Below are 13345 nucleotides of genomic sequence, written 5' to 3'. Positions count from 1 at the left end.
ATATAATATAAAGCTTCGCAGGAGGTTATGATACGAGCCCTCAACTAATCTTATGAGCTAAATTATTTGATCCCGCACTGCAACGCAGATGCACTCAGGCGGGCTCGAACCCGTGACCCAAGGGGACTCACAACTGATAATGCAGTTGTCAACCAAAGAGTCACATCACGCGGCACACACACACACACACGAAAAATGTTTCTATACAGAGTCCAGACACAGCTCTGCGTCTGGACTCCAATAAAATATTATCAAGTGTATCTGATTGAGCCAACCTAAAAAAGTTGAAAATATGTCAATAACATCGCAGCATTATTTGTGTGATCCTCTGAACCGTGTTATTGGCGTTGTTCATCAGTGTTATTGCAGTGTCATTGTGGCGTTATTGGAGTTCTTTTGCATGGGTTATTGCGGTGTTATCGCATTGTTATTTGTGTGGTCCTCCGGGCGATGTTATTGGCGCCGATCGTCGGTGTTATTGCAGTGGTATTTGAATTGTTTTGCGGAGTTATTAAAGTGAAACAGTGGTACCTGTGGTGTTTTGGTATTATTAGAGTTGTTTTGTAATAACACTATTATAAGCGTCTTTTCATCATTTTTTACGTAGGTAAGATTTTAATAGAGTATGGACACAGAGTTGCGCTCGAACTCTGTATGGAAATTTTTTTTCCACACACACATACGTATGAAAAAATTAAATACAAATACAAATATTGGAAAAAAACAAATATTGGTAGGAAATCAAATACAAATACTGGTAAAAATAATTTGCATAATTAATTGTTATTTACAAGTTCAAATAACAATAAAATATAAATTTTTATTTTAAATGTTAATTTAAGGCACTGATATATTGAAAATATAAATTATTGAAATTAAAAAATAAATTTAAATATTTTGTCAGAGCACTTTATAACTATATTTTTAAAAAAATGCATTAAATAAGCTTTATACAAATTAGCTTGATGTGAACCCAACCCACATATTGTTTGCTTTTGTAATATTCAAATAAAGAAGAATTCATTTTCTATTTAAAGCCAAGTCTTTATTTGAATGTATAATTAAATATAATAATTTTTTTATAGGTGTTTATTATACAATATGACCAATGTTATTAATTTATCAAACATTAGTTGTACCAATAAATCTACTATATTTAATGGCAAAAATGCAAAAGAATAAATAATATTGTAATTACAAAAATTAATTTAATATACAAGAATATGTAAACAACTATATCTCTGCTATTTTATTATGAAGAAAAAGAGAAATTGGACTTAATAGAAATAATAAGAATAGCACCCCTATATATTTATATTATTTTTAATAAATAATAGTTATTTATCTCAACATGAGGGTACAAAGATAAAAATTTATTTGAGGTTAACTTAACAATAGTAATGATACTTATTTAATTATAAGTATACAATTAAATGTGTTAACACTAATGATTAATTGAAAGAGATGTAATCCACCTAATCTAAGTTATGTCATAATCCATCTGACTTAATTATTATTATTGAGCAATAAATTTATAGAGTATGCAATGATGCGGTATTTATGTAAATACATAAGAGTTGGGTGACGATGTAAATGCCATGGAAATCAGAAATGCGCCAACACGAATCCCAATGAGATCGAGCAGTCCAGAAGAAAAGAAGTACAACAAAGAGGGTCCACAGGAAAGGAAGTACAACGAGGAGGGTCAACTAACGAAAAATCAAAGGACTCACTTATTTGACCAGATGGATCGCCATGAACAAGGGTGGAGGCCAACCCGGTGTAGACCATTCGAATCAAATACTAAAACTAATTGAGTTGAGCAGAGACATTGACCTATCTATCAGTTCAACCTGACTTCCTGACTTGGGAAAAGAGTTTAATATCACCAGCCATTTCACAAATGTCTTTGAGATTTCTCATTAGGGGCCAAGAATTGTCAATAACATAGCCCACAAGTACCCTGAAGACCCTCATCGTCAAGGAATGAGCTATCTATCAAGTTACTGTGATTCACACCCTACTCGATAGTCTAATCTTATTCTATCGATATGAGCTCCTCATCCAAAAAACAATAGCCGACAGTCAGAATAGCTTAGTCGATCGACAACATCTAGCCGACCAAAACAATCACACCAACCCAAAATCAGAGATCAATTAACAGACTAAGCCAACTCAACATAGCAAAAGCCTTATCAAATTGAAGCCTATCAAACTCAGTTGATCGAGCCATAAAATTAGGACTCGACATCATATTTGCTTATTAATTATTAATATTTTATAATTTGAAATCATAGATACAATAATCAGTTTTGCTCTGGCCCGCCCCTTCTCCAACGGCTCCTAAGAAAAAACATAAGGGAATCGAACTCACGTCGCACACAATTCCAAATTGTGGATATAACCGTTAGTTTCCTACATTAATCGCCACAAAGCAATCAAACTCTGAAAACTCCGAGCTTCTCAGCTCTGCATTCCCATGGCTTCTTCCTATTCCCCCCACCTCCCTTCTCCCAACGATTCCGACATCGACCTCATCATCTCCGAAGCCACAGATCTCTGCATTCTCGAACAGATCGCCGCCCTCAACACCGCCCATCTCTCCGACTTCACCCTTTCCACCGACCTCGAATCCCGCTTCAGAAAGCTCAAAACTTTCCCCGGATCCAATCTCCCCTCAAAGCTTCCTTCCCATTCTTCCCTTCAGGAGAAGGAGAACATGCCCTCTTCTTCAATCCAACCCGAGAACTTGAACGAATCAGATGAATCCAAACCAGAGGTTATCTCAATCGCAAGTCCGAAACCAGAGAGATTAAAGGATTTGAAGGAGTTACGAACATCAACTTCGGTGGAGAGAAGGTCTCCTTCGCCTACGCGTGTGATGTGCTGCTTTGGGTGCTCGCCGAAGAAGATGGTGCAGAGGAGAAAGGGGAAACAGTATGAAGAGATATTCCTGGAGTTTGGAGTCTCCTCCATGAAAGAACACAGGAAGAAGTTGGAGAAGGTGTTGAAGGAGCAGGAGAGGATGAGCAGAGAGGTGGAAAAGATGGTGGAGGTCATGGAGGAGGCTGCTGCGAGGATGAATGAGGAAACCATGGATGAGCTCATGAGAGGAGATGGAGTTGAAGAGTTTAAGTAGACGGCAATGGTATTTTGGCATCTCATTGTTCTTCTCTACATGCTGTAGGTTGAGTGTTATTTTTTCTTTATTTTTTCTGTGCATGCAACATGTCTGTCGAAATGTTTCTTTGGGTTCTCTATTCAGCATATAGTATTGAGATTTTTACAAATGCACATGGCAAGTCATTTTGTTAAAGTGAGAGTAAGAATCAAATTGAGTATATAGATCTGTAAATGTACTACATAGTGCTTAAACAATGAACTTTGCCAGTATCATTTAAATTCTTTTTAGGCCTTGTTTGGGTGGGATTAGCTTAAAGAGAGTAAGTGAAATGAAAAAGGAAATGAAAATGATAAACATATTTGAATTAAAACTAGGTGTTGGGTTAATGAGATATTAAAGAGGAGACATTAATTTTTTGCTTATTTGAGAGGACTTATGAGCCATAATAATGATTTTATATATGTATATATTTTTAATACAATAACAACAATAATAAGTTTTTATCCAACTGAGTGGGTCGGCTACATGAATCTTTTTTCTCCATTGTGTCATATTGAGCGTCATATTTTCATTTAATTCTAATAATTTAAGATCATTTTTTATATAACATGACCTGGTCTCCTGCCTCTATCTTTTAGGCCTACCGCTACCTTTCTTAACATCTACTCTCCAAAACGGATGATCAGATGGTCAATGTTTAATGTGACCAAACCGTCTAGGATGACTATCTGGAGCTACACTAACCCTTTCACGGATATATTTGTTTTAATCTTTCGTTAAAATTGACAACATAAGTCGAACCCAAAACATCTACTCTCCTAACCGGATCATCAGGCGGTCGATGTTTAATGTGACCAAACCATTTAAGATGACCTCTCTAATCTGTCACTGGAGATGCACCAACCCTTTCACAGATATATTAGTTTCATTCTTTAGTTAAAATTGATAGGTTTCATTGACATACTAAGCTACACACACACACACACGTTTGTGTGGTGTGTCCGTGAAGAATAGGAGATGATTTGATCTGACTTGTGTTTATATTTATGTTTACAAAGATGATGAAAATATCCTATTTTGAAACCATGATGTAAAACATTTTTTTATATAGTAGGTGCTAGAAGTTCATGGTTTTGTATTTATTAGTGATTGAGTGTAAGGAATTATATTATGTGATAAAAGTCCTCATCTCTTTAGTGTTGCTATTATGATATATCATGAATGTTAGTAGCTCCATGTCTTTAACTGATGGTTATGATTAGATTGATCAAGTTCTTCCTAAGGTAAATGTTGAATCAAGGGGGGAACTTATTACAAATAAATGTGAATTTGATGTATAATTAAAGTTTAGTTCATGGTTCAAAGATCATGCAGGTTAAAAACGAGAGAGTTATAGGACTAACTTTTTTGAGGTTATAGTACAAGCTTATATAAGGCTATACATAGCCAAGAGATTAAAGCAATATAACATAATATAATAAATATATTCTCAATAATAAAAAAAATATTATAATAAGAAATGAAAAGAATCTTATTATAAATAATTTAGGTCATATAGTAATTTAGATATGATGAAACCAACGAACTTAAGAAAAGCAATATAAAATAATATAATAAAAATATCCTCAATAATAAAAAATATATTATAATAAGAAATAATATAGATTCTTATTATAAATAATTTAGGTTATATAGTAATTTAGATATAATGATATCTATAATGCCTCCACATGGTTGGATAGGCTCTTGTTGCATGATAATTGATATCAAAAACTTTCATTTGAGGGTTCACATATATATAATTGGCTCAAGTTCACCTCCTAACAATTGATATCAAAGCCAATGATTCAACCAGCAACAAAAGGCTTATATAATTTAGGAAAACTCACATGCATACCACCCAATTCTTATGTATTTACATATCCAACATCCGAACTTTAATTTTTACATATATGCCACCTTACATCTGCATAAAAAAGTGTATTCCAATGTTTAAAAAGTTGAAATGATGGTAATTTTGATGTGATATGAAAGATTTGGGCGGTATAAATGTAAAAGCTAAAGTTTAGGTGTTAGAATAATTGGAACTTCAATTTTTTCAAAACTGCTCTGCCATTAACATACCAGTTTAGATTAATTGGAATACAAATGTAAAGAAAATGCAGAAAATTATATAAATTTGCATGAACAAATAACTGGCAATAAGTGTAAAGCTGCAAAATTCAATAATGGAAACGCTTTTACGTTGAATCGATATATCACAAATTTCATGAAGTCATAGTAAATTAATAATAACATCATTTTGAAAAAAACTAAGTCACTTTACATTTCAGTACATTCTAACCGAGCTAATGCACTCATCTTACAACCCAAACCATCGACAAATAGGCAGTGGACCTTAAGTAAAGATGAAACTCAAATCGAATGGTAATAAAATTTTTTAAACTTATCTTGTTCCGAAAAATAGCTCTTTTATGGATTGAAATGGTGAACTGTATCCATGAGCTATTCTATCTTGCTGTGCAGCCATTCCTGATTGAATTTACATAGAAGAATAAGATTGCAATATGTAGATAAGTAAATAATTCCATGCAAAGGAAAAATAATTTGCAAAGCTCATTTTTTTTAGTATTTGTTCATGAAAAAGATAGGCGGATTTGGAAAAAAAAGATTTCAATAGCAAAAACTGATAGCAGTAAGAGAAAGTAGAAAACCTAGACAGGTGAGCATGATCACTGTTGAAGCCCAGAAAAATTTGCTGCTAATGCTCTTCAAACTGTAATGCAAATAGAAGCCTGATCACTTTCAAATATATATGTAATGAAAATAGAAGCCTGATCACTATCAAATATATAAGGAAGATTTACATATATACCACTCAATTCTTATGTATTTACATATATAACACCTAAAATTCAATTTTACATATATGACGCGTTACTAAGGAAAAACGTGTATTCCACATTTTAAAAAATAGTATATTTCACTTTTTAAAAGTTAAAATAGAGGTACTTTAGATTTAATATGACAGATTTGGGTGGTATAAATGTAAAAAATAAAGTATAGGTGCTAGATATGTAAATGCATAAGAATGGGGTGGTATGCATATAAATGCCCTAGGAAATAATATGAAACTGCTCTTAGAGTACAGAACATGAAAGCAATTATAATTACCAGTACATCCAAGCCAAATTCCCCCACCCCTGAAGCAATGATGCCCATGTTGCCCCCGTAAACCTTCAAAGTCTTACATAACGTTCAGAGATTTTAAATGTGCTTAGTTTAAAGAAATATATATGGGAGTCAATGATGCTAACACTTGCAAAGATAGAAATTGTAAACATATTTACATAGAAAATAATGAGTTGGGTAATGCATGATTCCAAAATAGAAACAAAATGCGAAATGAATATATCCGTGATAGAGTTAGTGTTGCTCCAGTGACGGACAAAATTAGAGAGAGTCGTCTTAGATGGTTTGGTCACATTAAGCGTCGACCATTTGATGATCAGATTAGAAGAGTAGATGTTTTACATTTGACTTGCGTTAAGAAATAAAGAGGTAGACCTAGGATGATTTGGGCATATTGTATAAAAAAATGATCTTAATTTATTAGAATTAAATAATTTATTAGAATTAAATAAAAATATGACACTAAATTGGATACAATGGAGAAAAAGGATTCATGTAGCCGACCACACTTAGCGAGATAAAGATTTTGTTGTTGTTATTGTTGTTATTGTTTTTGTTGTTGTTGGAAATACATGATTCCAAGATAGAAAATTAGTTTAACTAGAAATGTAATTATTTGAAACCTCATATAATATATTGTTTCCCTATAAACAAAATAAGAAACATGAAAAGGAATAAAAATCATACATTCTTATTATATGCCACAGGACTTGTATCAAATAATTGCTTGCAGAGGCTTAAGCATTTGATAAAATAGTAAAAAATATAATAAATTTAATAACTAGTAGAATCAAAAGAGTAACTTTGAAAAGTATCAAATGTTCACCACCTCCTCTAACTTTACACAAGATACATTTGATGCTTATAAAAACAAGGAAAAAAGCAAAAACTCAAGAAGTCAAGAAGTAAAAGCTGAACAATTTTGGGGAAAAAAAACAGCTGTGGAAACTTTCATAACATATTTGAGGGGTGCATACCACATGAGATCACGAATGAACAAAGCTCGAGGAATCATCAAACCATTCCCAATCATGCCGAGCAGAAGTGTCAAAGCTGCTAATCCTCTTATATTATCAGGATTTATGTAGTTTGTCCACTGCATATATATCAAACAAAAAGGTAAAAATGAGAATCTTCTAATGGTTATTGTTGTAAGACCATGAAAATACCAACATGTAAAGAAATCATACCATCTGCGCAACAGGCATCCACATAAAGAGTAGAGTGGCAGTCCATCCAGATATCGATCTGACATATCTAACCGCCTTCTTAGAAAGTTTACCAGTTCGTGTCTGTAAATCTTAATAAATAGCAGAATCAAAACTATTGTGTTTTCAACTTATTTTCAAAGGTTGTTAGAGAATCTCATTCATCCATATCCTAATTAATGTGAAATTACTATTGCCCATTGCCGTCAGCTGAAAAACACCATTTCAAAACATGGTTGTGCTATTATAATTTAAGTTTGCCGCAACATGTCTTTGATTTTACAGCATGTTTCCAATTATTCACATAACAACTCTTTCAAACTTGGACATATTATGACACATTGACGATATTTATGTTTAGAGCTACTATTTGGCACCCTTCTCACACATATTGTGATCATATCATAAACACACGCAGCTACTTGGCGTACAAAGAGTTATCTTCATTTTCATTGTTCAAAGCAAGTCATTCCTAAGTATGGATATCACAAGATTGTTATTCAACTTCGGGATTTAATATCATCGAGTTAAGGGGATTTTTTGGCTATATAAAACATCTGCTAACTCCTCCGCACGTGATGTTCCTATAATTTTTAATTATTTTGTGCAACTGTAATCATTGAGTTTTTTTTAATGTCTAATATTTTAGCTCAAACAACTAACATGAAGCACACCTTTTTGCATCTAAGATATATGGTGTCTCAACACAGATGATGATGATAAATCAATGCAATTACACATAAAACATAAATTCACCAACTTGTCTCACCTCCATAACAATCAATAAATATTTGCAAATTTTAAAGATTTTAACACCTTTTGAGAATTTGCATCCAACCACAAGGAGTGTAAATGAATCCTCTTAATATCTCATACTTGGAGCTAGTTTAATATTCATGATTTTATTTTTATGAGCATTTCTTCATATACTTTTTTTCATGTGTTTTATTAACTGAGTCTTATTTACATAACCATTATGTTTTGAGTTATGAGTCATTTTTTGTATTTTAGGCCTATGTTATCAATCACTGTCATGTTATTGAGTTGTAGCGGGAGTGATTGGTAATGTATGTGCGTGAGCTAGCCTATCTATTCCCTTAAACTTATTTGATCATATTTGTAACCGCAATATTATTTCACCTTTATCTCATCATTTAACTAAGACTCCACCTTTGACCTCCTCTGCATCCAACATTTATTAACCTTAGAAGTACTTTTCTTTATTACCTTTTATTGCCATCAAATGCATTAAATATAAAACAAACAATGTGCTTGAACAAAAAGCTTCTTCATGCAAAAGTGGCTGAACTCAATGAACAAACACCGTTTATAAGAAGGGAATCACCAACATTTATGTGATATTGTGAAGTATTCACAATCTTCTATAATATAAGAAATAGGAATTAATCTACTATTACAATGATATAATGGAGATAAAATGAGTGGGGAAAAAGGACATTTTTTTTCTAAAATCCAAATGCATTGAGCCTCACAAAATAAAAACCCCAAAATCCTCGACATAAATAAATAGAAGAACCTCCTAGCGACTTCAAGAGTGAAAAACTCAATAGAAAAATAAATTGAGAGATCTAACCAATAACAACATAATCCAAATAGATGCATCAAGATTTTGAGATCGATATGTTTGTCCATCCCTTGCATTATGAGTGAGATAACAAAGAACGACATGGCCTATATATAATCTTGTTATTGTCCTCAAATATAAATAACTTCAAACTACAAATCAAGAAGTAAGACCTTATTCTATGGTTAAATGATTCAATAAATTTATTAATAAACATCTTTTTAGAGATTCCATAAGGAATGATTCAAAACAGATAACTTCCGTCCCAAGTTACCATCAACTACAACCCAAAAGAAAAGTATGGTTTTCGCTCTTAAGAAAACTTGTGGCTCTTACCAAATCAATTTATTCCATTTATGATATTAATTACGAACATTACGAACATATTTTTCAAGCAACACTAATACTAAGACACTAATACTAAAACACAATAGTATAGAAGGAAAAATTAATAGTGGTATGATATAAAATGAGATTGATTTGTAATACACATAAATAGTGGTATGATATAAAATGAGATTGATTTGTAATACACATAGATTAAAACAACACAGAGTGTTTTATTGTGATCAATATGTGTCCGCTCAATATTTGTACTGTTCAAGGAACAAGTTTTGGAGAGTTTTTTTAAAGTAAATAATACTACAATTCAAATTGCATGTTAATGGCATGTGTTCGAGTCAAGAATTAGACTCTCCATAATGGTAGCAATATCAACCTCTCTTTTAACACTTGGCCATTTAGAAACAAGTACTAAAAATGCTTTATATGAAGAGCACAATATTCGATGTGTTGAACGGTACACGTTTTCATCATGGAAAGAAAATGATGCAATATCTACTCCTTAAAGAACTTGCGTCAATCAGAAGCCTCATGTGCTAGATATGCTCTTAAAAATAGAACACAAAACTCGAATACTCGATGTGTACATTAGCCCAAGTTTTCATCTAGATATCAACCACCGAATTTCTCCTTATTTTCTTCTAACTCAAGCACCTGATAATAAGGAATCCCTTGTTGAAATTAGTTGTAAAATTCCTCACTAGTTCGTAAAGAACTTATAAAAGAGAACAAATTAGCCATACTTTTAGTGCTCATACCATCTGCTTCTTATGCAAATTTAAATTAAAGATACAAAATAACCAAAGACCAAATTCCTCCTTACTTTTGCTCTACCTCAAGCACCCAATAATAAGCAACCCCCCACAAAAGATTAGTTATCAAATCCCTCGCCAGTTCATATCACAATTAATAGAAGATAACAAATTTGCCCTATGTTTAGTGCTAAAACATTATAAATTTCTGCAAATTTAAATTAAAGAAACTAAATGCTCTTTTTACATATTGTATTGAACATACTTCAAAATGACAAGATTGACAGATTGATACCAAAATGATGACCACAATAGCCAAGCTACAACAAATAAGCCCAGGCAAATTGCTACTTGGAATATACGGGACAAATGTCGACCACATAACCTGCATCAAATGAGATGAATGAGCACACACATCTAATCTTCACCACCATCACAAAAACATCTAAAACTCCACTAATTCCCACAAACTCACCTGTGGAAGAACAGAAATTCCCACAATGGTGATAAAATCCTCCCAAATCTGCCAAACCCATTGTAGAAGCCATCCATAATAGTTCATGAAGTTCAGCACAAGCCCAGCAACAACAGCAGCCGACGTGGCCGTAAACTGCAGTAAAGGCATCGCTCCGGCGACGGCTAGCTGCACAATCACAATGTAGATAGATACAACACCCAATGTTTGAACTAATATGGCCTCCTTCTCTTTCTTTTTAGCAAAGTAGGAGAGCAATGTGAGATTTCCAAGTAGACAAGTAAGCATCCCCTGCATCATATTTCTTTCAACAGATTACTTATATTCAGGTTAGCTGCACGTAGAATTTAGTAAATTTTGAAAATTTTGGATTTAGTAAAGCTTAAGAGGGATTAAAATACGAAAATTGTTTGACATGACAAATGTTAAATCTTCTTATATCTTAAGGAAATTTAAATGCCTAGCACACAATTCTTATGTATTTATTAACTTTTTATATTTACACACATGGTACTTTGGTGCTTTAGGCCTATGCATCATGAAATGGTGTATTTTATTTTAAAAAATGGTAAAAGTGCTATTTTTGTATGTGTAGATATAACACTCATATTTTAAAAGTGGTAAAGATTTGAGTATTGTATGTGTAAATATGAAAGTTTAGGTGTGAGATATGCAAATACATAAGAATTGTGTCCATGTATGTAAATGCCCCAAAAACTTAATTTTTGTTTAGCTAATTGTTTCAAGATTTAAGACTAGTGAGAGTGAGAAATAGTCAAATCTGTTCAATTATGTATGATGGAATTCAAAAAAGATTGGACATTAATAAAAAGATAAATCAGCATTAACTGAAGAGCATAGAGCTCACAAGCCAGGGAACAGCGAAGAGAGCAGCGGAGTTGTTAGAAGCTAGGTTTCGCTGATTGAGGAGTATCTGTGGGATCTGAATAAGAAGAAAGGGGATGTTAGAAGCTCCGGCGAAGCGGGCGGTCATGGAGTCCCATTGCCCTCCCTTGGAGACCGCCTGGATGGGTTTTCCAGGAGGGGTTTTTGAGGAGAACGCAGCAACCTCTGAGACGCAAGAATGGAGGCGATGGAGGAGAAGTTGGTTGGGAAGAAAATGGTGGAATTTGAGAGACAGATGAGAGGTGATGAAGTCCGGCGGCGCGGCGTAAGAGAGCATTGAAGGGGAGAGAGTGGAGGACTGCTCAAACTGGGGGATAATTCTATAAATTTGGATTTTATAAATCCGGTTAAATTTCTCAAGTTTTTTTTAGTTAATTTTTCAGTTTATTAATTTAAATAGGTTTAAGGATAATTAAGTTTTATTAGAAATTAATAATTGAAATTTTAAATTAACTATTTATCAATTACTACTTATTATTCATTAATTTGTAAAAAGATAATATTTCAATTTCATAGTAATTAGTAATTTAGTAACATAGATAAATTTTAAAAAAGAATTTTATTAAACTAATTCATATATCATTACTTTATTATTCATTAATTAGCATAATACAATGTATCCATTAATTATTAACTGATAAATTATTAAACCAATTAAATAAAAATTTTCATTTAAACAAATTAAGTAAGAAATAGTAATTTAATTTTTCTTAAGAATCAAAAGTAATACATTATTTAATAAATTGCAAAAACAAAAAACCAGTAAAAATAACCCTCTAATTTTTATGTAAATAACACCAAAAGGTGTAATTTACTTAAAAAAAATTAAATTTGTGGTATTTTATTAAGCGCATTTTCTGTCTGAATTCCTGACGTTGCTCCACGTGTCGTGGAGGTTATTTCTGAGTTATTTTCATGTTATTTCAGGGTTATTTTCAATAATCTCGAAATAACCCAAAAATAAAGATCGCGGGTTATTTATGACTTATTTCGGGATTATTGAAAATAACCCAGAAATAACCTGAATAACTCAGAAATAACCTATACGGCATGTAGAGCTACGTCAGTAGTCCGCACAGAAAAATTAGGCCTTTTGTTGTGATGTGAAATGTTTGAGAGGTATAAATGTAAAAAGTAATGTTTAGTTGCTAGACATGTAAATACATAGGAACTAGGTGTTATTTATATAAATATCCCAACATTAATTTGCTGCGATTCAATGAAAATAAAGGCATTAAATCAAAATTGAATTATTCTGAATTTCAAGAAACTAATCAAAATCAAAATCTGAAGCCGCCATTGTTGAGTTCAGGGAAGGTAAGATATTGGAGATAACTAAACCCCTTTAAATTAAGGGGTTTAATTATCTCCAACTCTCATCTTCCAAGCCGCAAAGTATAAACGATTAAATCCTTAATCTCATTTTAAGCTCCTAATTAAGGAATAAAACTCCTCTAATTCTTATCATTAAAGGCTCCGGAATGTGCTATTTATAGAACCGTGGTGGTTAATTTTGAAGGTTGGACGAGGGGCATTCATGCAATAAGTGTGAAGTTGAAATTATTCTTATGTTTCAGAGTGCAAAACGCATGGGCTTCAAAAAGCTTCTATGGGCATAATTACATTTTAATTAGGGGTTGTTATATAAACATGCATTTTATTTGAGTATGGTTCTAATTATAAAAAAATTCATGAGAACCTTAATTTTAATATATTTGTGTGCTCGAGCGAGTGAAGTAGTCAAGCTCAGAAAAATAATAT

At 32.5% G+C, this 13345-nt stretch overlaps 1 protein-coding gene across 5 annotated transcripts; it reads right to left on the bottom strand.

Annotated features, from left to right (window-relative positions):
- Window positions 1-5326: 5326 nt before the first annotated feature.
- Window positions 5327-11880, bottom strand: LOC110024140 (maltose excess protein 1-like, chloroplastic). 5 transcript variants are annotated; one of them, XM_020723968.1, is made up of 8 exons: window positions 11547-11880; window positions 10679-10969; window positions 10499-10588; window positions 7507-7608; window positions 7294-7412; window positions 6299-6361; window positions 5839-5900; window positions 5327-5656 (listed from the first exon to the last, which is right to left on the bottom strand). In XM_020723968.1, the coding sequence occupies exons 1-8, from the start codon at window positions 11859-11861 to the stop codon at window positions 5571-5573; spliced, it is 1128 nt and encodes a 375-aa protein (XP_020579627.1). In that variant the 5' UTR covers window positions 11862-11880; the 3' UTR covers window positions 5327-5570. The 5 variants fall into 5 exon arrangements, 4 of the variants coding, with proteins under 4 accessions (XP_020579627.1, XP_020579706.1, XP_020579792.1 ...); XM_020724208.1 differs by having other exon boundaries at window positions 5641-5656; window positions 5839-5919; XM_020724047.1 differs by lacking the exon at window positions 6299-6361.
- Between the last annotated feature and the right edge of the window lie 1465 nt (window positions 11881-13345).

Source organism: Phalaenopsis equestris, unplaced genomic scaffold (assembly GCF_001263595.1).
Source record: "Phalaenopsis equestris unplaced genomic scaffold, ASM126359v1 Scaffold000002, whole genome shotgun sequence".
NCBI lineage: Eukaryota > Viridiplantae > Streptophyta > Magnoliopsida > Asparagales > Orchidaceae > Phalaenopsis > Phalaenopsis equestris.
Note: the sequence above shows the minus strand (reverse complement) of the source record. Positions and strands in the feature narration are given on the sequence as shown.

Bases quoted from the DNA above. Each gene is read 5' to 3' on its own strand.
- LOC110024140 (XM_020723968.1), bottom strand. From the start codon at position 11,861: ATGCTCTCTTACGCCGCGCCGCCGGACTTCATCACCTCTCATCTGTCT. The intron at 10,589-10,678 runs GTGAGTTTGTGG...CATTTGATGCAG, and splicing joins GAATTTCTGTTCTTCCACAG to GTTATGTGGTCGACATTTGT. The intron at 7,413-7,506 runs GTATGATTTCTT...ATATATATGCAG, and splicing joins GGATGCCTGTTGCGCAGATG to TGGACAAACTACATAAATCC.